This window comes from Oryctolagus cuniculus, chromosome 3 (genome assembly GCF_051225735.1).
Source record: "Oryctolagus cuniculus isolate XC-2025 breed Fujian yellow rabbit chromosome 3, ASM5122573v1, whole genome shotgun sequence".
Lineage (NCBI taxonomy): Eukaryota > Metazoa > Chordata > Mammalia > Lagomorpha > Leporidae > Oryctolagus > Oryctolagus cuniculus.
In genome coordinates, this window is record NC_142869.1 from 121,658,338 (window position 1) to 121,685,818 (window position 27,481).

At 44.1% G+C, this 27,481-nt stretch overlaps 1 protein-coding gene, 1 long non-coding RNA gene and 1 pseudogene across 3 annotated transcripts in view; 2 read left to right on the forward strand and 1 right to left on the reverse strand.

Moving 5' to 3' along the window:
- Positions 1–11,851, reverse strand: part of LOC138849018 (uncharacterized) — a 33,814-nt gene extending 21,963 nt beyond the window's left edge. Inside the window, exon 1 of the long non-coding RNA XR_016230895.1 lies at positions 9,653–11,851. This is a non-coding gene — a long non-coding RNA (uncharacterized LOC138849018). The remainder of the gene's footprint in view (positions 1–9,652) is intronic.
- A 2,978-nt stretch (positions 11,852–14,829) lies between these two features.
- On the forward strand, positions 14,830–27,290 carry LOC149127484 (coiled-coil domain-containing protein 71L-like; annotated as a pseudogene). Its single transcript, XR_016231132.1, has 2 exons — positions 14,830–14,982; positions 16,739–27,290. The product of XR_016231132.1 is annotated as a coiled-coil domain-containing protein 71L-like (transcript).
- On the forward strand, positions 26,484–27,290 carry LOC100342544 (coiled-coil-helix-coiled-coil-helix domain-containing protein 2). Its single transcript, XM_089328384.1, is given in 2 exon segments — positions 26,484–26,624; positions 26,627–27,290. Coding segments are annotated over 2 exon segments (459 nt in total). The 5' UTR covers positions 26,484–26,554; the 3' UTR covers positions 27,016–27,290.
- Positions 27,291–27,481: the final 191 nt, after the last annotated feature.

The following is a 27,481-nucleotide window of genomic DNA, read 5'->3' on the forward strand; positions in this document are numbered from 1 at the left end:
GGGCTGTCTCAAGGCCAGGAGCTTCTTCCAGGTCTCCCATGTGGATACAGAGGTCCAAGTACTTGGACCATCTTCCACTGCTTTCCCAGGCCATCAGCAGGGAGCTGGATCAGAGGTGGAGAAGCCAGGACTTGAACTGGCAATCATTTGGGATGCCAACACCTCAGGCAGTGACTTTACCCACTTTACCCACTGCTTTTCCCAGGCAACCAGCAGGGAGAAGACTCAGATGTGGAGCTGCTGGGACACAAACCGGCACCCATATAGGATGCCAGTGTGACAGACACTGAGATGCTGGCCTCATCAGCTATGCCACGATGCTGGCCCTACATGTCCTATTTTTCTTTTCCTCCCTATTCTACTTTTCATGGTCTTCTTTTATTATCAGTTTAGGCTCACAGGTTTTTGGCACTATATTTCAGCCCATTTTTCAGTAATTCTATGGGTAAATGAGCATCTTGCTAACTGGCTCATTAATACTAACCCTGTTACCATGGAGACTATAAAGAAAGGAGAGGCTGAACTAAAAGCAAACTGACAGAGGCTGAGCTAGAGGTGGCTTCCATATATATAGAAGGCACATAGTGTTGTGCTGCAGTCCTTTTAAATTGATGTTCTCAATGGCTCATGCTCAGCACCCTTTGTTTTCAATGGTGCCAATGTAAACAATGACAATGTTGGGGCAGGCATTTGATGCCAGGGTTAAGTTACCACTTGAGATGCCCACATCCCAAGTCACAATGCCTGGCTTTGGTTTCCAGCTCTGCCCCTGATTTCAGGATTCTTCTTGTACAGACCCTGGGAGGCAGAATATCATGTCTTGAGCAGTTGAGTCACTGCTTCCCCCATGAGACACCTGGATTGAGTGTCCAACTCCTGGCTTCAGCCTGGCCTTCAACTTTGGCTGTTGCAGGCTTTGGGGTATAAATCATCAGATGGGGCATCTCTTTCTCTCTCTTTCTCTCTCTCTCTCTGCCTTTTTCAAATAAATTAAGTAAATAAATAAAATTCCATTAGGGAATGACAGTATTTATCAATGGTAAAAATAGAGGTGAAATAATCCCATATAGCTTAGCATGATGAACAACTAATTGGGGGATTGACTTGATTAATTCTGTATGAGAAATTAAATATCTCGCTGCTAGGAGCTGAATGTTTGTGTTACCCAAAAACTCAAAATCTTGAAGCCTCAGTTTGGTACCCAGGCTATTAGAAGTGGGGCCATTGGGAGTGAGTAGGTCATTAGAGGGAACCCTCATGAATAGGATCACAACATAATGCCTTGTAAAATAGACCCTGGAAACTCACCTCTGCTCTGTGAGGAGACCCTGAGCAGGCACGGTCTGTAAATCAGGAAGTGGGACTTCACAGACCACAGGATCCAATGGCTTCTTAATCTTGGGATTCCCAGCCCCAATTCTGGGAATAAATTTCTGTTGTTTATAAATGACTTGAATGATGTTAACTTGTTGGAGTAAACCAAAAATCCCTCTACTCCTGTTCATTCATTACTATTTTGAAAATGTTAACTTTAAGGCAGGCATTTGGTTGAGCAATGAAGAAGCTGCTTGGGACACCTGCGTACCATATCCCAGTGCCTTGGCTCCAGTCCTGGCTTTGCTCTTCTAACAGCTTCCTGCTGCCATGCAACCTGGGGGACAGCAGGTCATAGGTCAAGTAGTTGGGTCCTCACAACCTATGTGAGAGACCTGGATTGGATTCCTAGCTTCTGCTTTGGCCTGACCTAGCCCTGGCTGTTGAGCAGTTGTAATGAGCAGATGGTGAATTCTTCTTTGTCTCTGTCTCCCTTTGCAGCTCCCTGTCCTTCAAATAAATAAACCCTAAGGAAAGTTTAAAAATTAAATATGACTATTTTTTCTGGATAAATATTGCACATATCTACCTCAGTTTATTTATGATAACAATGTGATGCTTCACACACTTGTGCCTCACTATTTGTAAGTTAATATAACCTATTTTGAATAAGCATTCCCCACCTGGAAAAAGGAAGATGTTAACCTGTTCCCCCCATGCCCCTCTATTCCCTTCTGAACCTTCCTTTCCCTTTCTGGCTTTGCCAGTGCTTCCCATTCCTTTCTTATTTTTATTATTTGAAGGATGTATGTGCTTTACTCTAACAGATGATATCTAAGGACATACATAGGTTTCATGTAATTTAATCATGTTGATGTATTTTGTGTAAGCTGAAAAGTATCTGTGTGCCATCTCTTCAATGCTACTATTTGAGACAGATGAATATGTGCTATAGTTTGAATGCTGAATGTTCCCCAAAGGCCCAAGTGAAAAAGGCTTGGTCTCTAGGGTAGTTTTGTTAGGAGCTGGTGAAATGTTTAGGAAGTGGTACCTGGTGCAAGGTCCTAGGGATGTTGGGGGCCATCCCTAGGAAAATTGTTGCCAATGTCTGAGTCTCTCTTTGTCTTATTAATTAATTAATTAATTAATGTCACTGCTGAATTAATCCCAACAATCATGAATAAAAAGTAACAATTTTTTTATTTATTTGACAGGTAGAGTTACAGACAGTGAGAGAGAAAGGTCTTCCTTCCGCTGGTTCACTCACCAAACAGCCGACACTATGCTGATCTGAAGCCAGGAGCCAGGTGCTTCTTCCTGGTCTCCCATGCAGGTACAGGGACCCAAGCACTTGGGCCATCCTCCACTGCACTCCCGGGCCACAACAGAGAGCTGGACTGGAAGAGGGCAGCCAGGACTAGAACCTGGCGCCCATATGGGATGCCAGCATTGCAGGCGGAGGATTAACCAAGTGAGCCACGGTGCCAGCCAAAAGTAACAATTTAAAAAAAGTGCCAAACTTACAGATTGCAAAAAGACACTTTAAGGCATTAACTTTCTTTTATAGGACTATGCATTATACTGTGCGTATTTTCATATTCTAGTTTACTATTTAAACTTCTACCTCTTTTATTCTTATCAATTAAGAAAATCTATTGTTTACATTTTACTGGTCTATTTGTCAAAAGAAACAGCTTGATACTGGCATAAAAACCATGCATAAATCAATGGAGCAGAACAGAAAAAGCCCAGAAATGAATCCACATGCATATAACCAACTGATTTTTTACAAAAATGCTCAAACCATCTATTGCAGTAAGGATAGTCTCTTCAACAAATGTTGCTGGCAGATCAATGGATAAAGCAAATGTGGTATATATAAACAATTGAATATTATTCAACTATAAAAATGAACAAAATTCTACCATTTACAGTAAAATAGATGCAACTAGAGGACATCTTATTGAGTGAAGTGGCATAGGAGGTAAAGCCACCGCCAGCAGTACCAGCATCCTGTATGGGTGCCAGTTCAGGTCCCAGTTGCTCCACTTCTGATCCAGCTCTTTGCTACGGCCTGGAAAAGCAGTAGAAGATGACCCAAATCCTTGGGCCTCTGCACCCACGTGGGAGACCCAGAGGAAGCTCCTGGCTCCTGGCTTCAGACCTGCACATTTCCGGCCTTTGCAGCCACCTGGGGAGTGAGCCAGTGGATGGAAAACCTCTCTCTCTCTTCCTCTCTCTCTCTCTCTCTCTCTCTCTCTCTCTGCCTCTCCTTCTCTCTGTGTGTAACTCTGACTTTCAAATAAATAAATATTTAAGCAAAAATAAAAATATGTGGTTCCCAGAAAAATACTGCATGTTCTCCCATATATGTGGGAGCTAAAATTAAAAAAAAAAAAAACCAGAAATGTCTGTGTGTATCTGTATTGCTGAAATTTAGGCTTTTTTTAAGGTTTGTATTTACTTGAGAGGTAGAGTTAAAGAAAGTGAGAGGGAGAGACAGAGAGAAATGTCTTCCATCTACTGGTTCACTCCCCAGGTGGCTGCAACATCTGGAACTGAGCTGATCCAACACCAGGGGCCAGGAGCTTCTGGGTTTCCCACATGGGTGCAGGGGTCCAAGCACTTGGACCATTTTCTACTGCTTTCCCAGGCCACAGCAGAGCTGGATCAGAAGAGAAGCAGCTGGGACGTGAACTGGCACCCATATGGGATGCCGGCACTGCAGGCGCACCAGCCCTGCAGATTAGTTTTGTTTTTTTTTTTTTTTGACAGGCAGAGTGGACAGTGAGAGAGAGAGACAGAGAGAAAGGTCTTCCTTTTGCCATTGGTTCACCCTCCAATGGCTGCCACGGCTGGCGCGCTGCGGCTGGCGCACCGCGCTGATGCGATGGCAGGAGCCAGGAGCCAGGAGCCAGGTGCTTTTCCTGGTCTCCCATGGGGTGCAGGGCCCAAGCACCTGGGCCATCCTCCACTGCACTCCCTGGCCACAGCAGAGAGCTGGCCTGGAAGAGGGGCAACTGGGACAGAATCCGGCACCCCGACCGGGACTAGAACCAGGTGTGCCGGCGCCGCTAGGCGGAGGATTAGCCTAGTGAGCCACGGCGCCGGCCTGCAGATTAGTTTTGTAACTTTGTTTTATACCTTTGTCAAACCAATAGTTAAGAATTTTATACTACTGTAGTTTTCATGATCTGTGATTACTTTGTAACTTACTATATATGGATAAAATGGTCATTTTTCTATTCAATTAATGTATATTGCCATTGTCTATATTCACACTAAACAAGGGTCTGTTTGCTTTTTATTTGTTAAACTTATTCTGTGAAGTAGTAAGCCTTTTTTCTGTAATGAAATTTCAAAATATGTTATCTCAAAAACTAAAATGGAGAAAGGAAGAGGGTGGGAGAGAAATAGGAGGAGAGAGGAAGGGAATATTATTATGTTCTTAGTACAGTATCTACAAATTACATTGAATACTTGGACAGTGTATCCTTCTCTGAGTTTAGGAAGTTTTCCATCATTACCTCTGAATATTCTTTCAAGTCCTTGGACTTTCTTTTTTTATTTTTTGTGTTTTTTAAGAAAGCTTTTATTTAATGAATATGAATGTCATAGGTACAGCTTTAGGAATCTAGTGGTTCTCCTCTCCCTCCCATATTAAGGACCTCTTAACCCCCAATAACTCAGGTATTGGTCATTTACTGTCTCTACATTCCCATAAGCTTTATTCATTCCTCAACTCTTTTTTCCTCCTCCAACTGCTTATTTTAATGTCCTCTATTTTCAAGTTCACTAATTCTTTCCTCTATTTTATCTCCATACAACCCTACACACAGAAATACTTGATAAAAATACAAAGTACTCATGGATAAAAAGTCATGCTCAAAACCAGCAGGGGGAAATGCATAGGTTCAAGAGAAACCACAGGCCTGGATCTGTAGTCACAACATTCTCTGGTTCAAAGACCCATGAGCCTCCTTACAGAATCAACTGAAAGGACCATGCAAAGAAGCTTCCAAAGCCCAGGGAAGCAAGACTCCCACACTAAGCAATCATCACTGAAGATTAACTCACAATGGTTACAAAACACCCAAGGAAATGAACCATCACCTAGAGAGAGGAGCAGCAAACACCCTTGCAGGAAAATGTGTAACCAAGATATACTGCTAGAAAAAAATTAAGTAAGTCCAAATGTTCACAGACATAACAGAAGGAACAAAATAAAGGAGACAAAAAGAAAACTGTACCAATAGTAAACAGGGACAGAAAAATTTTAGAAATGAAAATTTGAGCCACATGCTAGTTCTTAGACACAGCAAAATTATAATGACAAGAACTGTTGAAGATAAATGGGAAAAATGGCATACTAGGCCTATATAGTCAACCAAAAGTAAAAAGCTCTTTAATGTAAATGTAAGGGAAAGGCATTAATATAAAAATAAAAAGAACAGGGGGCTAGTGCTGTGGCATAGCGGGTAAAGCTGCTGCAAGCAGTACCAGCATCCCATATGGGCACCAGTTTAAGTCCTCAATACTCCATTTCCAATCCAGCTCTCTGCTATGGCCTGCGAACACAGTAGAAGATGGTCCAAGTCCTTGGGCCCATGCACTCGAGTGGGAGACCCAGAAGAAGCTCCTGGCTCCTGGCTTCGGCCAGAACTCATGCAGACTAAAGTTGAGAGACAAGAACTCAATTCAGGTCTCCCTTGTGGGTGGCAGGGACACAAAGAACTTGGGTCATCACCTTTTGCTTCCCAGGCGTGCATTAACAGGAAGGTGGAATTGGAAATAGAGCTGAGACTAACATAGACACCTATGGTATGGGATGCAACCTTCCCAAGGGTCAGTTTAACTGCTATGCCAGCTGCCTGCACCCAGAGTGCTTTTTAGATCGTGTGGTCAGAGGAAGAAATCAGTTGACATTTTGGTGGAGACTTGAATGAACCAAGGAGGGAAATTATTAAAAGAATCTGAGGGGAAAATAAAAGGCATTCTAGACAGAGAAAAAAAGCAATCAACACTTCAGAGCAAGAAATGAGCTTTCTATACTCAGGAAGAGCAAGAATGAAAAGGTGGATGAAGGGAAGTAAGGGAGGGAAGAATCAGAGAAATGGGTGCAAGGCTCAGGCAGAAGACAGCACAATGTCAGCCTTGACTGTGGTAAAATGTTTACATTGCTTCCTTCCAATGAGATGCAACCATCATGACTGATGATGAATGTACCATTGATCTGAAATACAGTGTGAAATACACTGAAATACAGTGTATGCGGCCAAAATGGAAACTATTACAGGGAGATTAGAGAATTTCTTGGTGATGATGAGAGACTTCAGTATTCCTCTCTCAGAAACTACAACTATTGAGCAAAAGTTTTCAAACATAGAGAGGATCAACAAAATCAATGAGATTAACTGCTCCCAAATCACAACACAAGTAAATGGAAGGTAAGTGTTTTGAGAGTAAAGTCAGCCACAACCAAAGTTAGACTGTAAACAGATACGGGGAAGAATGAATAGTTAAGAGGTACCACCAAGGACTGAGAGGAAGAGCAAGACAGACAGAACTGTCAAAAATGCAAGGGAGGAATATACAGAATGCAGAGGTTGGCCCAAACAGCAGGGAAAGGAATGGAATTTTAGCCTGAGAGATTAAGGGGATTGCCAGTGGAGACCCAGTTGAGGATGGAAAGAATGAATTCCCAGAAGATGCCACTTAATGACTTCACAGGACAGAAGTGACAAGCACCTGAATTAACAGGCCAGTTGGAGAGGAGGGCCACACTGAGGCACATTTTGAAAGCAGGCAACCAAGGATGCTGTAAGGAAAGAGAGGGCACATGAGAACTGTGAGGTTTCATCTGTTTTTTTTTTTTTTTTAAGATTCATTTATTTCAAAGTTAGAGTTACACAGAGAGAGAAGGGGAGGGAGGGAGAGAGAGAGAGAGCCAGAGGGAGAAAAAGAGAGAGAGAATCTATCCTCCATCCACTGGCCACAAAGGCTGGAGCTGTGCCGATCTGATCTAAAGCCAGGAGACAGGAGCTTCCTCCGGGTCTTCCCACATGGGTACAGGTGCCCGAGGACTTGGGCCATCTTCTACTGCTTTCCCAGGGCATAGCAGAGAGCTTGATCAGAAGTGGAGCAGCCAGGACAGGAACCAGCACCCATAAGGGATGCCAGCACTGCAGGCGGCGGCTTTACCCTCTATGCCACAGCACGGGCCCACTGGGAGGATTTGAATCAGACATGGGGAGAATGTCACCTGTGACTATAAAGAATCCAGGAAGGAGTTAATTGGAGAGGCAAAGTAGATTTTCTTTTGGATTTCCAGGAAGAAGTAAGGGTGGGACACTTAAATGGCAATGTAACAGAATGTGGATTTACATGTTAAGTTAGCAACACAGTGAGGAAGGCTGGCTGGACTTAAGGAAGGACAGTTTGCAGTAATAACACTTGAGTATTTGGGGATCATGGCATCTGATAAAAGCACCTCTTCGGTGAAAAATGATTATTTGGAAAAAAAAAAACACTGTATTTTCCATGACATTTTAGGATATTCACAGACGTTGGGTTTCCTGTGTTAAGATGCTGACTAATAGAGGACACGGATAGAGCTTTGAGTACGATCCAGAGTTAGGCAAAAGGAGAAAAGCCTTCCAAGAAAACTACAGCACAGGAGAGAAGATATGCCAGAAGGTCGGCACGCTGGAAACCAAATCAGGACGGTGCTGCTTCCCAGAATAATGCATAACGAACACAATAAGACCCATGAGACAGGAGAGGCAGTTAGAGCTAAGAAATCTCTGGACAGAGAGGTCTCAAAGGCCAGGTGTTCTAACTCTGACCTTTTTACAAATATACATCCCACCCAAGTGAAGCAATGCCCAGCCTCTGCACAATCCCTGTCTTCACTGGAGAGAAACTACCCGAAGTACAGACTGTTCTTGCACCAACTCTGCGTGGGAAACAAGTGAACTTGGAAACTAAGAGGCACTGTTCCTTTCATTCCACCTCACTCACCAAAGGATGGTGTTTCTAAGATTTTAACTTAGATCTCAGACAGAAATAGAAGAACAGGATCAACATTAAGAAGACATTTTGGGGCTTGCGCTGTGGCGCAGCGAGTTAACGCCCTGGCCTGAAGTGCCGGCATCCCATATGGGTGCCGGTTCTAGTCCCGGCTGCTCCTCTTCTGATCCAGCTCTCTGCTATGGCCTGGGAAAGCAGTAGAAGATGGCCCAAGTGCTTGGGCACCTGCACCTGCAGTGGAGACCCAGAGGAAGCTCCTGGCTCCTGATCAGCACAGCTCCGGCCATTACGGCCAACTGGGGAGTGAAACAGAGGATAGAAGACCTCTCTCTATCTCTCTGCCTCTCCTCTCTCTGTAACTCTTTCAAAGAAATAAATAAATCTTTTTAAAAAAAGACATTTCATTAATAAAAATTATGAAGTAGGATAACCTTCTATTGAAAGGACAACTAGTCTGCATAAGCGATTTTACAAAACGACAACAGTGGGCTTGATCTGACATCCTTCCAAGGCATAAGCTGTCAGTTCCGTGCTGAGTATATATTTTTTAAAATCCCCAGGTATAAAAATTCTTCATATGATACTGCGTTACTAGTACAATGTTAATATGGCATAACGTTATTTTCTTGATCCATTGCAAAAACACTTGAGTCCTTGTAAAAGTTTCAAAAGTTAGGACTACAGAACCTGGATACAAACGTCAACGGAAACTGCATGGGATTCTGCGGCAGTCCCCACGCCACACCTAAGCTTTTCAAGCTCTCCTTGTCCCAGGGTCCTCCCAGCACGCAGGCAGAACCGACCCAGGACTGGAAGCACGGCGACTCCCTGATTCCTGCAGCTTCGCCTTTGAAAGCGCTCACACTTCAACCCACCTAAATCGCTTAAGGCAGGGACAGAGTCGATTGTGGGCGGAGCCAAAAAGAAATCGCTGATGAATAAAAACACCAAGCAGCAGAAGCACAGGCGCACACAGACGCGGCTGAGAGTGATGGAGAACAGGGAAACCGCTCTGACGGCGACTCCAGGAGGGACTGGGCTGGGAGGGCCAGCGCTGGCGCAGGAGCCACGGGGCGCAGCATGAGGAACCCGGACAGCCTGCGCGTCTCGGGCAGCGACAGCCCCCGAGAAGAGAGCCGACGGACTGCGCACCCATCCGCCCCAGACTCGCAAGCTCGGTCCCGGGACCTCCCCCACGCCAGACACTTCTCCACCCCACCGTCTTATTCTGGAAGTGGCCCCAGACAGGCGCCCAGAACAACCAGCTGGCCTCCCATCATCCCGCTCCTGTCCTCTCACGGTCACTAACCGCGATGCAGGCCGCGGTCACTGGTGGCAGCGGCGGTCGACTCTTCCAGGCACTGACGTCCTCCCCAGCTGGCCCGCATCAGCTGAGCTTCCCACACAAACCTGGGCGCTGGAGCCAGGGCACCATCCACTCGGCCCCGCCCCGCCCGCAGCGGAAGTGACGCACGGCCCTCCGGGAGGTGGACAGCAGGGTCCCCCACGCTGCTGTCCCGGTTCCTAGCGACACCTCGCCCAGCCTCTCCTGGGCATGGCCATCCGGACCAAATGTGGCACGAAAGCCCTCTCACACCTTTTAGCGTGTCGGAAGTTAGCACAGACTGTCACAAGTGGCTTCACACTTAATACTCTTTGCTTAAATTACTTCCGACGTTTTATGTGGACCAGATCAGCCAGCCCCGCGTGTTTCTGAAAAGCTCTGAGCTAAGACTGATTGTTCACATTTTTCAGTGGTTAAAAAAGGGGAGGGGGGGAGTATGTTTGGGGATACGTGGCGATGACATGACATTCAGACTTCAGTATGGCCAAGAAAAGGTTTTATTACAACACAGCCATGCCATTCCTTTGCATGTTGTTAAGGGCAGCTTTTCAGCTACAGCGGTGAATTTAGAGAGTTGCAACAGCTTCTCTATTTAAGTGACCTTGCAATTATGTTGAAGTGAGGAAAGTAGAAAAGTAATTTTAGCTAGTCTTCATCTTCAAGATTATACCAGCATTCCACAACTTCTCCTGAGTGTCAAAACATCAGACACCCCCCACCACCACGCGCACGCGCACCCGTGCGATTTCTGTGAAGTCCTCAAGGCAGGGAAATGTATGAGTTTCCAAACATCGTGGGTGCTAGACTGTCAGTACAAGTTTTTTGAAATCGAGGCTGGGGAGCCAGCTTGCTAGGGTCTTGTGGCACAAGTGGCTGAATTGTGTACATCATAATGCCTGGCAAACCCCCTCAGTGTCTAAGCCGGCCAAATGAAAGATGTGTGGCCAAATTACACCTTAAAGGAGATCTTGAGAGAGAGATTTCTCTCCGTAAAGAAAAAAGTGCTTCTGACCCCTGTTAAAATGGCAAAGGAACCCAATTCGGAAGTGTTGGAACAGATGGCAAGACTACCACCACAGGGGATGGCGATCAGCCTCAGATCCAATACAACAAAGACAAGCTGGGATTCACAGTCCATCAGCACAGCAAGTGCTCAGTAGGTAGAAAGCTACTAACGTGACATCCGTGGTGCGGGACATTCTTGATAAACCAACGCAAAACGATTCTTGCTGAAAGCATATGCATGCGATTTCTTATCAAGGGTGGGAGATTCTTTCTAAAATGACTTGGCAGGATTCCTGCAAAAACTGGACTTTAAGAAGGTTTACTTTGATTTTACTTTTTTTCTAGAAACCTTTTATTTAAGAAACACAAACTATGCATTTCATTCATATAATACTGGGCCAAAGTGGGTAAGAAGACTCTCAGAGGAGCATAACCAAAGTGTGGGCAAGAAGAGGCCAAATCATAGCATTACCCCTTGGTTTCCTTCATTCTCTAATTTATCCAGATTTTCCTCCGATGTCAAAGATTTTCAAGTAACTCTCAATATTTCCTTAGCTTCCCCTTCCCCTTTCTTCCCCACAACCACACATTGAATTACGTGTGAAGTCCCTGTGATGTGCCTTACTGCAGAATCTCTCTCATCTTTGCACTACTTTGTCATTGCCACTGCTGTAGTTTAGGCTGGTTTTCCAGCCTGTAGCTAACCTCCCACCTGGTTAGTCTCCCCTGTGCGGCCAACATAATCTTTGGAAATTACAAGTCATTCATGTGTTTTCCCTGATCAAAAAGCTTTTGCTGTTGCTTCCTTCCCATAGAATCAGCAATATGGCCTGACAGGCTCTGACCCTGCTGACCTCCTGGGTCCTTGCCCCTCATTCTTCACCTTCCACTCAGACTTGCTCTTCCCCAAGTACCCTGTGCTTTTCACACTTGTTTCTTTAGTTCATGCTGCTGGCTTAGCTTTCCTTCCACCCTACCCCCATGGAGATTTATCTATCCTTCCACCAGGAAAATCTTCCTTGCTACTTCACAGCGTACATTATTCCTTCCACCTGTGCTCACCTCGCCTTTTGCCCTTGCTGCACAATATTATAATTTATTTGCTTATATGTCTCCCAGTTTCCTGCAGGCATGGAATGTAATGGGACTATATGTGTATCTTTAGGGTCTAGCATAATACCCAAAAAACAGTAGACTCTCTGAAAGTCTGTACTATTCATTAATTTTATTCTGATTAATAGTTGGGTAAAATGGGAAATTAAACTCCTTTGTGGTTCTTTTCATGTTGGAAAATAATTTTATTTAATTTCAAACAAAATGAATCCAATAGTGTGCAGAATAGATTATCTTGCATATAAATAGACAATGCCTTCAGGAAAATATCTATATTTGAATGGCTTTTTACAGTCGATGTTTGACACTATATTCTTCGGTAACTAGGTAAAATAGGCATCTGCATTGCTCCTGTATCATTTATAATTGTTTACATTTATATTACATTTATAGGGTTTACTGGTTTCCTTATCTATTTTAGATCTTTCCTTCTTCTATATCCATAGTTAATCCCTCATTCTAGGAACCTTTATGACCTGATTCATAATGTCTAAGAATTTCCAGTCTCTTTATTTTTAAAACAAAAACCTTGATGCTATATGCAAAATAAATATAATCATGTTAGTGTAAGCTAATTCTCTAAAATTCTAGAGAAATAGTCACTGTGGTGGGCAGAATAATGGCCACCTAAAAAATGCCTTGCCTAATCCTTGGACGTGTGAGTGTGGTAAGTGACACTGCCACTGCAATGCGCTGGCAGAGGTCACTTGGGGGTGAACCAACAGAAAAAAGAAGACCTTTCTCTCTCTCTCTCTCTCTCTCTCTCTCTCTCTCTCTCTCTCTCTCTCTCTCACTGTCTAACTCTGCTTATCAATAAATAAATAAATAAATAAATAATTTTTAAAAAAGGTTTTATGGAGGTTTAAATGAAATAGTTGTGGGGAGCAACTGGGAGCAACTCGGACTAGACTAAGTTACTAGAATTAAGACTTATTCTATGCATCTGCTTTCCCACAATATGGCTTTGAGAAGGGAAACAGCTTCTACACAGCTGCCTCCAGTTCAACCAATAAACTGTGGGACCTGCTCCTGATTGGAGGAGAGCAGCATACTCGGCGTGTGGGTAGCAGAGTTGGGATTGGCGGAAGAGGACTATAAAGGAGGAGAGAGAGGGCATGCACCAGGAACATCTAAGGGGAACACCTGTGCAGCCCCCGAGAGAGCCGGCCGGCGGTGTGCCGCTCCCCCGCGGAAGTGGGGAATGTGGCAGGGGGAACTGCCCTTCCACGGAGGTGGAAGGGACAGTAGCCAACCCGGGAAGAACCAGCAGCAAACCCGGGGAGGGCCGAGCAGACGAAAGAACAGCGCAGGGTCCTGTGTCGTTCCTCCACGAAGACGGGGAGCGACAATAGTATATGCAAAACGCCCACTACTTGGGGCTGGAGCCACGGTGCATGAGGTTAATCCTCTTCCTGTGGTGCTGGCATCCCATATGGGCGCCGGTTCTAGTCCCGGCTGCTCCTCTTCTAATCCAGCTCTCTGCTATGGCCTGGGAAAGCAGTAGAAGATGGCCCAAGTCCTTGGGCCCCTGCAGCCTCATGGAAGACCAAGAAGAAGCACCTGACTTCTGGCTTCAGATTGGCACAACTCCGGCCGTTTCGGGCATCTGGGGAGTGAACCACCAGAAGGAAGACCTTTCTCTCTGTCTCTCCCTCTCACTCTCTGTAACTCTACCTCTCAAATAAAGATAGGATAGAGACAAATCTTAAAAAAAAAAAAAAAAACAACTGCCCACTACTACTATTAAAAGTACACATTTAACAACCTGATCATCATGGTATGAATATACATCAGTCAATAAAACATATGTAGTCCTAGCCAGCTACATAAATGTAAACACACCATCATTTGTTATCAGATTTTTCCTTCTATTTGCACCAACATTATCAACACTAAATTAGGAATTTACATTAGATGAGACTAAGGGGTTTCAAAGCCCTAGCAAGTATGCTAGACGGACTTCCTGACAAATAAGGACTATAAGATTCCTTTAAAAAAAGATTTATTTATTTATTTTAAAGGCAGAGCTAGAGAGAGAGAGAGAGATCTTCCATCCTCTGGTTCATCCCTCAAATGGCTGCAATGGCCAGGGTTGGGTCAGGCCAAAGCCAGGAGCCTGGAACTCCATCCAAGTCTCCCATGTAGATGGCAGGGGCCCAAACACTCGGGCCATCCCCTGATGCTTTTCCAGGAGCATTACCAGGGAGCTGGATTGGAACTGGAGCAGCTGGGACTTGAACCTGCATTCATGGCATGCAGTATTGCAGGTGTCAGCTTCATTTCCTCCACCACAATGCCAGCTCAAGGACTCTAAGATTCTATGTTACATCAACTGAATACAAATAAATCATTTCAATTTGGTTAATGCTACTGAAATCAAATTAATAGAGCTGAAAAGAAGTTCACAGAATTTTCAGTGACAGTATTTTAAGTAAGAGGCTAGTCTGAACCAATATAGAATGCTAAGTTTAGTTTTTTTTTTTTTTAAATTCACACTTATGATTGGCAGGTGCCACAGCACTGTGGTGGACATGCACAGCCATGAAGAGGTCTCTGACGCCACCCCTCTTCAGTTTGCTCCAAGCACAGACATGGTTTTTTGAAACTTATCAGCAAGGCCTTGCACAGCAAAAATATCAAGCCATTGTTGAGCAGCTACTTGGCAGCAAAAGCAGAAACAAAAACAAAAACAAAACCCACATCCTTGACGAAGCTTTCCGAGTTGTTCTAGAAGAAGAAATTATAAAAGCAGTCATCATGTGAAAATGTTTCAGCTAACATTTTCATTATTGGGGGAGAAACTGAAGGTATTGGCATCACATCTATACCTTTTGCATTGTTGGGAGATGTTTTGTATTGCCATTCTTTGGATCACTGTGACACAATATTCCCTTTTGTGAAAAATAAATGTTGCTACTTGAAAATTAAAAGCATTCTATTCTGGGAAAAATTATCTACTGTGCATGTGTGATGAGCGCCTAAGAAGATGATCTAAATCCCAGAATACAGTCTTCTGTGGGCGAATGCAACTGTTTAAGACAAGCTTTTCCCTTTACCTGAGAAACCAGGTCTCGCAGAGTCAGCTTAACCTGGACAGTGTCACTGTTTTCAGTACCAATGAGCAGGAAAGCACCTTGGGTCAGAAGTCCGTGGAGGACAGAGAAAAAGGAATGGATGTAGAAGAAGGGGAAATGAGATGATGAAGCTCCGACAACTTGCTCCATTCCAAATATTACAACCTTTCTCAAAAATTCCAGTCACTTCAGAAACCCCGTGCAATGCTGACTGGGACTCCAGGAACTCCTGGAAAGGAAAGGAAGAAGCATGGATGGTATAACCACCCAGGAGCCCAGACAGACAGGAGAAACATATATTACATAACCTTCAAACGTTGTATGTTTAGGACATTCTGCCCACTCCAGGTTGAGCACACTTCTAACTTCCCTCCATGACATGAACTCCAAGTTAGGCCACTGCTGATAGGTTCCTGGCCAAACCAATCACATTCAGGCTCTGCTGACTCACTGATTGATTCACACAGAAATCCTCATTAGCATATACCTTAACCAACTGGGTAAACTTCCTCATTTGGAGACATAAACATCCTAAGTCAGGCATTCCTGGCTGGCACACTTCTGGGATAGTTGCTGTTTCGCTGGGAGCTCTCACTGCCTATTTCAATGAACTTCCTTTGTTTTGCTCAGTCTTCCTTGTCCATGTGCCTCCTACTCCATGGTTATGAAACAGAGAACCTAGCAGGGAAGAGGAGCTGCCATGCACCTCGACTAACCTGGCAGAGAGGAGAAGCTGTGAACCAAAGGAAGAGGAGAGGTTATAACACACAGAGCTGCCACACAAGGAACTGCAACATGGGAGCTGGGCTATTTCTAAAGGATCGGGCAAAAGAAGAACTGGGAAGACCTCAGCAATTGGAACCACACACTCCTCCTGCCGGCACTCCTGCCAACAGTGTAGGAGACGATTTCATGGAAAACTTGTCTTAAGTATTCTGAAGGGAGTTAGAACAATTTTTAAAAGTTCTAAATCAGGTGATATTCAGACCTCAAGGAAAAAGATGGAAGCCTTAAAACAGGAGGAGAACATGTGTATTTTGCAAAATTTTTAAAGTAAAAGTGAAGGAACAGTTAAAAGTCATAGACTGAGAAATTCTAACATCTTTCTAACAGGTTTTCCGTGGAACAAAATGGAGAATAGAAAGTGTACTGAAAATAACTGAAGGAAGTACCCGTCCCTCAAAGTGTGGGTCAGCTAACCAAGCAGAATAAAGAAAGATAAATCCACACTTTGGTACTTCAAGCTGTGCCTGTGGTGATACAGAGGGGGAAAAAATAAAAAATAATAAATAAATAAAACCAGAAAAACCTAAAAAGACACCAGAGGAAAACAGTCACACATATACAGGGAAGGAACAGCTATATGACAGGTAGCAGATTTGTGACAATTAACAACCATCAATATGAGAAGATGCTAAAGAAGTGAGGTGCTGAGGGGGAAAAAAATCCAACGATTAGCAACTGTCAGTCTAGAATTTCACACCCAGATAAATTCTCTCAGGACTCTGGGTCAAAGAAAGGCATTTATACTCAAAGACTGGGAAGACTTATTTCTCAAAGACCCTCATGTTGAAAAAAATACTGAATTTTCTTCAGGAAGAAGGAACTTGAACCTTTAAGAAAGGAGTGGAATACAGAAAGCAATGGTGAGCACAAAAATTGAAGAATATGAGAATGAATTTCCTATAAACACACGGCATTGACAAACACTGACTGTACGCCACAGTGAGCTAGGAAGTCCGTCCTTCGAAGGGATTGTTGACTCACAGAAGAGGCAGGTGTTCACACTCACTACAACACAAGGAGAAATAAATGTGTTCAATAACAACAGAACTAGCAGAGTCTGTGAGAGTTGAAGGAGGCAGCGATCCAGTCTATACAGACATTAGGGATAGGGTTTAGCAAAAACAGTTATTGCAGAGGGGCGGCGCCGGCCCTGTGTGGCGGCCTGAGGGCGGGAGGAGGGTGGCGCTGGAGGCGGGGGAGGCGCTGGAGGGGTTGGTGGTTGTACTTGCAATCGCAACTGTCGCTGGGCGACGCCTTCAAGGTGTCCACGCCCCGCAGCACGGAGCTCTGGAGTTTCCTCTGCAGCCCCAAGCACCAGTTGTCCCTGCACATCCTGCGCAGCAAGGAAGACCACAGCTACTCTCTGCCGGTCCCGGTGCCCGAACCGCCAGTGCCGCCCGGCTCCGCGCGCAGCGGCCAGGAGGAGGCGCCGCGGAGCCCGGGCGGCCGCCGCCGGAGGAGGAAGCCGCCGCAGCGGCTGCTGAGGAGACCTCGCCTGCCAAGCCCGCGGCGGCGCCCGGGCCCTGCTTCGGGGGCCGCACGCCGGGGGAGATCTGGAGGGCGGCCACCCCGACGCTGACCACCTTCCCCAGCAACCGCGTCGGCGGCCACGTGTGGGGCGACCTCAGACTGGTGGCGGCGGCGCAGCACCGGGCGCGCCAAGGCCTGCGAGGGAACCTGGAACCCGTGGGGAGGCTCCGCCGCTGCCTGGTGCCCCGGGCGTGAGGAGCGGTGCCGAGGGCGCCGCCTGCCGGCCCCGGACCCGGGCGCGGAGCTTCCGTCTGGACGAGTGGACAGGTGGCAGTGGAGTGTTTAGAAATCCGGCCAGGACCCTGTCCCTAGTGCGCGTTACACGCTAAGAAGTCGTCACCGGATGGTGTTCTCTGCCCTGCGCCGCAGGCACGGGTCGCCGCCGTCTGGGAGGGACTCCCTGGGGCACCGGGCCTGCGGAGGGGGCGACAGCTGGACCAGCAGGGAGGCCCCTCTGCTTCCTAACCCCAGACTGAGACGTCTCCAGGACTGTAGGGGCTGATCTGTTCGCTCCCTTATGGATTCTTCCTTACTGGTCTGGAAGTCCTACAAAGAAGTCACTCTTTTTTTTTTTTTTTTCCCCTCCAAAGGAATTTGATTTCATGCTTTCTTTTTTTAAGCTAGAATTTACTTGCTCATCATCACCTTCCTCACACACACCCCCTTATTTTTATTTATTTATTTATTTATTTGACTGACTGTCAACCCTCTTTCTGGATGAAACATGCTTTGTGATGTTGCACCAGTTTGTGCTCATGGTGTTCTGAATCCTCATTCGTTTCTGAATTTTTACCGGCTTCCAAAGCTTTGACCAAGGATGTTTTTAAAAGGTTCAAGCTTAGCCCATCTCTTAAGTGGGTTGTTTGTATTGATGTTGTGGAGTTTCTTGATCTCTTTGTAGAGTCTGGTTATTAACCCTTTATCTGTTGCATAGTTTGCAAATATTTTTTCCCATTCTGTCGGTTGTCTTCACTTTCCTGACTGTTTCTTTTGCAGTACAGAAACTTCTCAATTTGATGCAATCCCAAATGTTAATTTTGGCTTTGACTGCCTGTGTTTCCGGGGTCTTTACCAAGAAGTCTTTGCCTGTGCCTATATCTTGCAGGGTTTCTCCAATGTTCTCTAATAATTTGATAGTGTCGGTTCGTAGATTTAGGTCTTTAATCCATGTTGAGTGGATTTTTGTGTAAGGTGTAAGGTAGGGGTCTTGCTTCATGCTTCTGCACGTGGAGATCCAGTTTTCCCAGCACCATTTATTGAATAGACTGTCCTTACTCCAAGGATTGGTTTTGGATCCTTGATCAAATATAAGTTGGTTGTAGATGTTTGGATTGATTTCTGGTGTTTATATTCTGTTCCAAATGGCCAACAGACACATGAAAAAATGTTCAGGATGACTAGCAATCAGGGAAATGCAAACCAAAACCAAAATGAGGTTTCACCTCATCCCAGTTAGAATGGCTCACAATCAGAAATCTACCAACAGATGCTGGTGAGGATGTGGGGAAAAAGGGACACTAACCCACTGTTGGTGGGAATGCAAACTGGTCAAGCCACTATGGAAGTCAGTCTGGAGATTCCTCAGAAACCTGAATATAACCCTACCATACAACCCAGCCATCCCACTCCTTGGAATTTACCAAAAGGAGCTTAAATTGGCAAACAAAAAAGCGGTCTGCACCTTAATGTTTATTGAAGCTCAATTCACAATAGCTAAGACCTGGAATCAACCTAAATGCCCAGCAACAGTAGACTGAATAAAGAAATTATGGGACATGTACTCTATTGAATACTATACAGCAGTCAAAAACAATGAAATCCGATCATTTGCAACAAAATGAAGGAATCTGGAACACATCATGCTGAGTGAAATAAGCCAGTTCCAAAGGGACAAATGTCATATGTTCTCCCTGATCAGTGACAACTAACCGAGCACCAAAAAGGAAACCTGTTGAAGTGAAATGGACACTATGAGAAACAGTGACTTGATCAGCCCTTGTCCTGACTGTCGAGGAACAACTTAATACTTTATCCCTTTTAGTATTTTTTGTTCTACTTAATACTATTGGTTGAACTCTTTAATTAACACACAGTTATTCTTAGGTGTTTAAATTTAACTGAAAAGTGATCCCTGTTAAATATAAGAGTGGGAATAAGAGAGGAAGGAGTTGTACAATTTGGCACATGCTCAAGCTGAGTTGCCCCAAGTGATGGAGTTAGAAATGGGCCAGGGGATTCCAATACAATCCCATCAAGGTGGCATGTACCAATGCCATCTCACTAGTCCAAGTGATCAATTTCAGTTCACAATTGATCATAATGATAGGTCTAAGAGTCAAAGGGATCACATAAATAAGACTAGTGTCTGCTAATACTAACTGATAGAATCAAAAAGGGAGAGAACAATCCAACATGGGAAGCAGGATACACAGCAGACTCATAGAATGGGAGATGTCCTAAACAGCACTGTGGCCTCAGAATCAGCCCTTAAGGCATTCAGATCTGGCTGAAGAGCCCATGAGAGTATTTTAGGCATGGAAAGCCAAAACACTCTCTCTGGCAAAAAAAAAAAAAAAAAAAAAAAAAAAAAAAAAAAAAAAAAAAAAAAAAAAACCACCCTAAATGAAAGATCTCTCCCAGTGAGATCCCAGTAGAAAGAACAGGCCATCAAAGAAGGAGGTACCTTTCTCTGAAGGGAGGATAGAACTTCCACTTTGTCTATGACCTTCTCTAAATAAGATCGAAGTTGGCGAACTCAAAAGGCTTCCATAGCCTTGGCAACTCATGACTAGAGCCTAGGGAGATTACTGACGCCTTAAACAAGAGTGTCAAATTGTTAAGTCAACAACAGGAGTCACTGTGTACTTACTCCTCGTGTAGGATCTCTGTCCTTAATGTGTTGTTCAATGTGAATTAATGCTATAACTAGTACCCAAACAGTATTTTACACTTTATGTTCTGTGGGGGTGCCTACTGATGAAATCTTTACTGAATATATACTAAATTGATCTTCTGTATGTAAAGATAATTGAAAATGAATCTTGATGTGCATGGAATGGGAGAGGGAGCGGGAGAGGGGAGGGTTGCATGGGAGGGAAGTTATGGGGGGGGGGGAAAGCCATTGTAATCCATAAACTGTACTTTGGAAATTTATATTTACTAAATAAAAGTTTTTTTAAAAAGGTTCAAGCTTATGACTCTGAATATTGCGAGGATTTGTGTGACTTTAAATTTCCTGGGTTCAGTGATTACAAAGAGATGCAAAGTACAACTGTGTAAACATTTATAAAGGGTTTCTTAAATATTTTATGTGAAAAGCTAATGTTTATATTTACTGAGCTCTTAAAGAGAATGGTAGAATGCTAAAATGTTTGTTTAAGAAAAGTTGACTTGTTAAAATTCCTTTTAATTGAAGAATAAAAAAAAGAATTGAAACCCCACATGGCTTGTGATAAAGAAAAGTGAATAAATTGTGATGAACCAGAGCTGGTTACAGGATTGACTGGCATCCGACTGGATGTGATTTGACCTCATGTCTTGGTCCAACATATAAATCCAAGAATCTTAATTCTGGGACACTTAATTGAAAGCAGGAGCTGTGTAAGAGGGGTGAATATGTGTAAAGATTGTGATGAAAACCATCAAGAGAATACGCATTACAAGTCTCACAGCTGTTAACGATCTACAGGAGGGGCTGGGGGACATTTCTTGGTATCAAGTCACTGGTTGAAGTGAACTTTGGGCAAGAGAGATCTTTGTTTCCTTGTTGTCAGATAACAAGAAATGCCCAGACTAACATCACTTTTATATACATCGCGAAAGTTGACATTTTTGTCCTGTGGGTTTGCCTTTTTTGTCTTCCCATTGGTAATTGTGTTTGCAGTTGTTAGGTCTTTGACAGCTGAAGATACCAGAATCAAGCCCGCTGAGCCCCACAGAGTACTGACCCTTCTTTATGCTGTTACAGTAGTGTGGATACCATGTGGCCCAGTGTGGACTTTTTGATTATCCAAGTGCCTTTGGTCATTGGTGGCAGCAAGACTTAATGGTTCTTAGCTAGTGGTTCCACAACCAGCTTTTAACTGCAATACCTAAAGGGTCAAGTAGTGTGCCTGTGCCACTGTTATTTCAAATGTAAGTGTTCTGCTTTAGAATGATCTATCCCAGGCTGGAATTTGACATGTGAAATCCTCAACGCGAAGGTTTAGCTCTGCTTGGCAACTTTTTAGGAGGATACGCAGAGTTGGAATTTTGGCTCTTGGGTTCCTAGAATTCACATGGCATAGCTTTCTGAAATCAGTTTTTTCCCTTGTAGTTTAATAGTCCATAATAAGAGTGTAGTGACATTAATTTCAGAGTTCTTTTGTTTAAAAATGTATCTATAAATATATATGAGACTTTATGCCAGTTGCCCAGTAAGCCTCAGTCTTACTTGCTACTTGACACATTACTACAGACACTGTCACATGAGTAGATAAACAGTGAGTAATTACTTAGAAGATGGAGAGTGTTAAATTATACTTGTGTGATAGAGAGCTTAGACTCTTTTGGTTTGTTAGTTTCCATTGCCAGTTGTACTTCAGATACATAGGACTTTCTTCCCAAAAACATATTGTTAATTTTTATAGCTAACTAGCAGCTGGAACAAAAAAAGTGTTTGTACCACTTCACTATTGTACATAGGTTTATAATAATTTTAAAAATCCAATGGCCATATTAGAATGTAATTTTAACATGTAGTTTGTCCAGATAGTTTCCCAGAGCATTTTGAAATCAGGCTCAGCTGAGAGGTTGACTTTGCTCAGCACACAACTGAAACATAACCAGTGACACCATGCATTTATTTTAACTCAGCCTCGACGTGCTTTCCACTTATGCCTTGTTACTTTGTGTGCTTGAGCTCTCATAAGTGCGTTTTTGGATAATTTGGGCTGTTTGATTTCAGTTGGAACCTGATTACTCATTGTGAATTCAATATGGTTCATCTGGGCTATAAAAAACTTGCCATTTCTGGTTTTTAAAATAAGATAGAAGAAATCTTTGTTTTTGCCAGGTTTGCTTTAGCAAGACCTGTGTGACAGCTTCAAAAATGTGAAGAAACATCTGATGTAGTTGACTAGTATTTTACCTGGAAAGGAAAGAGTATTTTATGGGAACTTCTGAGCAGAATGTGAACAGAAACTTGGCACAGTGGCCTTTGCAGTGAGGCATCCATTTCCTGTCCTCTCCCGTGAGTCTGTAGCTCAGCTTGGACATAGTTTGCTAAAGAAATCCTGAGACCTTTATTCTCTCTTAAATCATGGCACAAGTAGAAGGGAGCTAGGATGGAATTTATTGCCATGATTGTATTTTTATTTAATGTTAACTCTTGAGTGCCTGTATGTGACTGGCACCTCAAATAAGATTCTTTACGTCATTTAACTCCTCCTTCTCCTCCTTGTCAACCAGCAACTTATTTTTACATTACTAAAACCAGTGACATGATTGTTGGGGCAGGCTTCATGTTAATAGTGCAAAGTGTCATGGTAGTGGGGTGTATTTATTTCCTTTGAGTCTGAGTACTTTACTGGACAAATGTTAAGCTGGTGGCTGACACCTATTGATTTACTGTGTGCAAATAATAGTACTATTTTTCAGGAAACACTTGAGTAAAAAAAAAAACAAACTCCAAAAAATAGTTGAATCTAAAAATTTTAAGCAATTTTGAACTCAAAAGTTTTTTGTTGTTGTTGTTGGTTTTTAATGGATTGCCACGGCACTCTTTAATTGGTGGTTTTTAATGAACATAAATGCCTTATATTTACTTTTTTGCTGTGCTTTTGATAGATTGTTAATGTCTTAAGTGCATTAGAAAGCAATTGTTTATAATGGAACTGAAGTGTTTCCCTGGACAGTTTGATGTGCGCATGATTAAAAGTTACAATCTGGCTGTGCTTTCCTTTTTAACTTATCAACTATAAATAAATTTTAGAGAATACACAAAACAAATATTGCATGGGACCCATTCACACTAAGTAATTCTTTGTTTATCTGAAACCGAAATGTAACTGCTATCTTGTATTTTATCAGGCCACTGTACATAAGCAGAGCTGCTGGCAAGCCATAGAACTTAATTATTTCCAAATGGAAGAAGGTATGCAAATTAAAGTAGTTTTAGATAAGACATTTTTTATAAGAACAATTGGGGGGTCAGCATTGTGGTTAAGCCACCACTTACCGTGCAATCATCTCATATCAGAGTGCTAGTTAGAGCACCAGTTTCCAATCTAGCTCCCTGGAGTGGATTGCCCAAGTACTTTGGGCCCCTGTCACCCATCTGAGAAACTAGGAGGAAGCTCCTGGCTCCACCTTTAGCTTGGCCCAGCCCTGGCTGCTGCAGCCATTTGGGGACTAAACCAGCAGGTTGAAGATCTCTCTTCTCATCCTCTCCCTACCTCCTCTGTTTTTTTTTTTTTTAAACAATAAAATAAAACTTTTATATTAAAAAAGATTTATCTAAAAGGAGTAGAAAATAACTTCACTCTAGGAAAACTAGCTGATGCCTAGGAATGTGAGTCACAGTTTTCATAGTGGACATAACAGGCCAAAAGGCAACTGAAACATTCAGAAGCTCTGGTTGCACCTTACAAATTACCAAAGAGCAAGAAGTGAAACCATAAAATGGGACTCAAGAGAGCATCTCATCTCATCAAGGAAGCCCAGGCAGGAAACTTCCCTATGTTTTAGCCAAAAATGCCAGGGATTTGGGAACCTCATACTTTGCCAGCTGGTATGCTGACCACTACAACTCAAATGGATGGCTTCAAATTAATTCTTCAAAGTAAAATAGTGTCACAAATGTGATGTGAGGCAAGGGAAAAAATGGATCACGCTAGCTCAACAATGTGCCATAACACTAATTACTCAAAGAGAAGCATATATTATTGGATGGGTGGGGCCAGTGCTGTGGCATAGCAAGTAAAGCCATCACCTGCAGTGCTGGCATGCCACATGGGCACCGGTTCGAGTCCTGGCTGCTGCACTTCCTATCCCGCTCTCTGCTATGGCCTGGGAAAGCAGTAGAAGATGGCCCAAGTCCTTGGGCTCCTGCACCCCCACCCCCTGTGGGAGAATCAGAAGAAGCTGTCTTCAGATTGGCTCAGTTCCAGCCATTGCAGCCATCTGGGGAGTGAACCAGTGGATGGAAGACCCCTCTCTCTCTCTGACTCTGCCTCTCTGTAACTCTCCCTTTCAAATAAATACATAAATCTTTTTTTAAAAAATATATGGGTATTACCTTCCTCCTCCTCTTCCTTGTTCTTTGACATTGCAGGAGCAATTTTTGCTTCACATTTATCTGATGTTTATGCAAGAAAATAAAAAATAAAACATGACTCCGACCTCCTTGAAAAATATATTTCAAAATGTTCAAACTTTAAAATTTTCAGAAGTTGAAAAAGACATTTTACAGGGTTTTCTGTTAAAAAGAAAACCTTGCTTCTCCAAATAGAAGACTAGTGACATTATATAGATATCACTGAATAGCCTATATATACTTTTTTTTTTTTTTTGACAGGTAGAGTTAGACAGTGGGAGAGAGAAAGTTCTTCCTTCCATTGGTTCACTCCTCAAATGGCCGCTACAGCTGAAACTATGCCGATCTGAAGCCAAGAGCCAGGTGCTTCTTCCTGGCCTCCCATGCGGGTGCAGGTGCCCAAGCACTTGGGCCATCCTCCACTGCCTTCCCGGGCCACAGCAGATAACTGGACTGGAAGAGGAGCAACAGGGACTAGAACCTGGCACCTTTATGGAATGCCGGCCCCACAGTCGGAGGATTAGCCAAGTGAGCCACAGCGCCAGCCCCGCCTATATATACTTTATAAATGATTATATTTTTAGAATTTTTTTCTGCCATCCAACTATTTTGGCTTCACCTTATGCCTAGTAGAAAATTGAGAGGTAGAAATACATTTCATGTAGCATATCTTACTTATAAAGAACTCAAGGGCTGGGCAGGCTGAGCTGAGGCTGCGTGGGAGGCCTCGGGCGCGTCTCCTTTTGTGGCCTTCGGCTGGCCGGGAGCGGACGCCCCTGTGGAGCTGCCCGGGCCTGGGCGCGAAGTTTCACCAGTGCCAGTGAAGACGCTGAACCAGCAGTCTTCATTTCCAGTGCACAGATGTGGACGGTTACCCAGAGAGGTGAACTGATTGCTCACCCTCACACGGTAGCTCATTCTTGGTTGAGGCCGCTCCTTCACGGTTTCTACGACTGTAGTGAGACAAAAAGGGTGACGAACAACCAAGACCTTGCTTCACACCAGATTGGCAGCTAAACAAGGACCTCTTCTGACCAGTGGCATTCGTATGCTCTAAAAAGGTCAGCAGAGGTCACGGGTCCTCCAGGATGTCAGGCTCAGCTCCTGGGTTCTGCAGCGGAGGTTGGTGCTTCCAGCCAGTCATCCAGTGGGCACAGGCAGTTCTGCCCTCCCACCCCTTTAATGAGAATACTTTCCTTCCCCTTCAAACACTGGGTTTTCACATTTTGATAACTTCTGCCCACCTTCACTCCTATCAATCAGACTTTATGTAACAGCTCTGCATGGGGCTCCCAAAAATGAATCTGACCTTGAAAACAGCTCTAAGTGGAACAGGCTCAGAGTGAAAGCAGATATCAAACACTGTGTGTCACATTCTGGTAAAAACTAGGCTTTCATAAGTCACACATGACCCAGGTATAGCTGGGGCCAAGCCAAAGCATTAGATGGAAGAGGTTTAACATATAAGGAGAAATCTACCTTATGAAATGAGTATCCTACAGTATCCCAGAAGAGTAGATCCAATTCTACGTAAATCCCTCTTAAATTATACCAAGCTCTTTGTGATCGCAGTAATTGAACCTATCGAGTAGGATTGGAGCTAGGAGAATTCTCATCATTAACTCAATAAGGTTTGAAACTCGGGCACTTGAAAATGTGTAGGATTATTCTCTAGTTTAATTTGGAACTGGAACTCTTTCCACCCCTCACCCCAGCCCTCTATGCAGTCCTATTTAAGATGCATATTAATGAGAGTTGCATATCATGTGATGGACTTATTAATTTGGCGCCATTATCATTCCACCCATGTGCATTTGCTTTTTCTGTGCTGTGTTCACAAGTAGTGTCTGGTTCCTTCCGTCAACGCCTGGTTCTATAGGTGACACTCTGTCCTGAACACTAGGTGGCAGCAAACTGCTGATATAACCAATCAGTCAAGGGACAAAAATGTTCTAAGGCACTCAGGCACACTCAATAGAGAGATGGTACAAAGATTGTGTGGATAAAACCCAATAGGATGAAGAGTTTCGTCCTTGGAGACGCCGGAGTAGCTTGGCCGTGAAGATGCCGCGTGGAAGCCGCAGCCGTACCTCCCGCATGGCCCCTCCGGCCAGCCGGGCTCCTCAGATGAGAGCCGCCCGAGGCCAGCGCCAGTAGCTCAGCCGCCAGCAGCAGCCCCACCATCTGCAGTCGGCTCACCCGCCGCGGCACCCCGACAGCCAGGCCTCATGGCCCAGATGGCCACCACTGCAGCTGGCGTGGCCGTGGGCTCTGCTGTTGGGCACACGCTGGGCCACGCCATCACTGGGGGCTTCAGTGGAGGAAGCAGTGCTGAGCCCTCGAGGCCGGACATCACTTACCAGGAGCCCCAGGGAGCCCAGTTAGCACAGCAGCAGCAGTTTGGCCCTTGCTCCTACGAGATAAAGCAGTTTCTGGAGTGTGCCCAGAACCAGAGTGACGTTAAGCTCTGTGAGGGTTTCAATGAAGTCCTGAGACAGTGCAGAATTGCAAACGGGTTAGTCTAATCAAGAAGCTCGGGATGAAGCGGAAAATGGGGTCTCATGACCAAGTTACTTTGGCATACAGATGTAATCGGTAGTGTAAAGCCGCCTGGTCAGCCTGTCATCTGCTTTGAAGAGCTTCCTTAGTCCAGAAAGGCCATCTTTGCTGTGTGGAAATTCATTGAGATGATACTGAATTTGGGGCTGGACAGATGTTTGGTCTCCTTGAACAAGCTGTTGTAATGTTATTGTTTATGAGTAGAATAAAGTGATTTTCTTCCAAAAAAAAAAAACAAAAACCAATAGGATGAAAGAACTCAATTGTAAAGGTTTGGTGGCATAATTATATCTGTTGTAGCTCCCCCAACTTTTTGGAAGCCCCTTAAGACTAAATCGACTTACCTAAAACTCCACAGAGCAGCGTTAGACACATAATAGGCCCCAACACTTTGCCTGATGAAGATCACAACTACTTTCATTACTTTCCAGG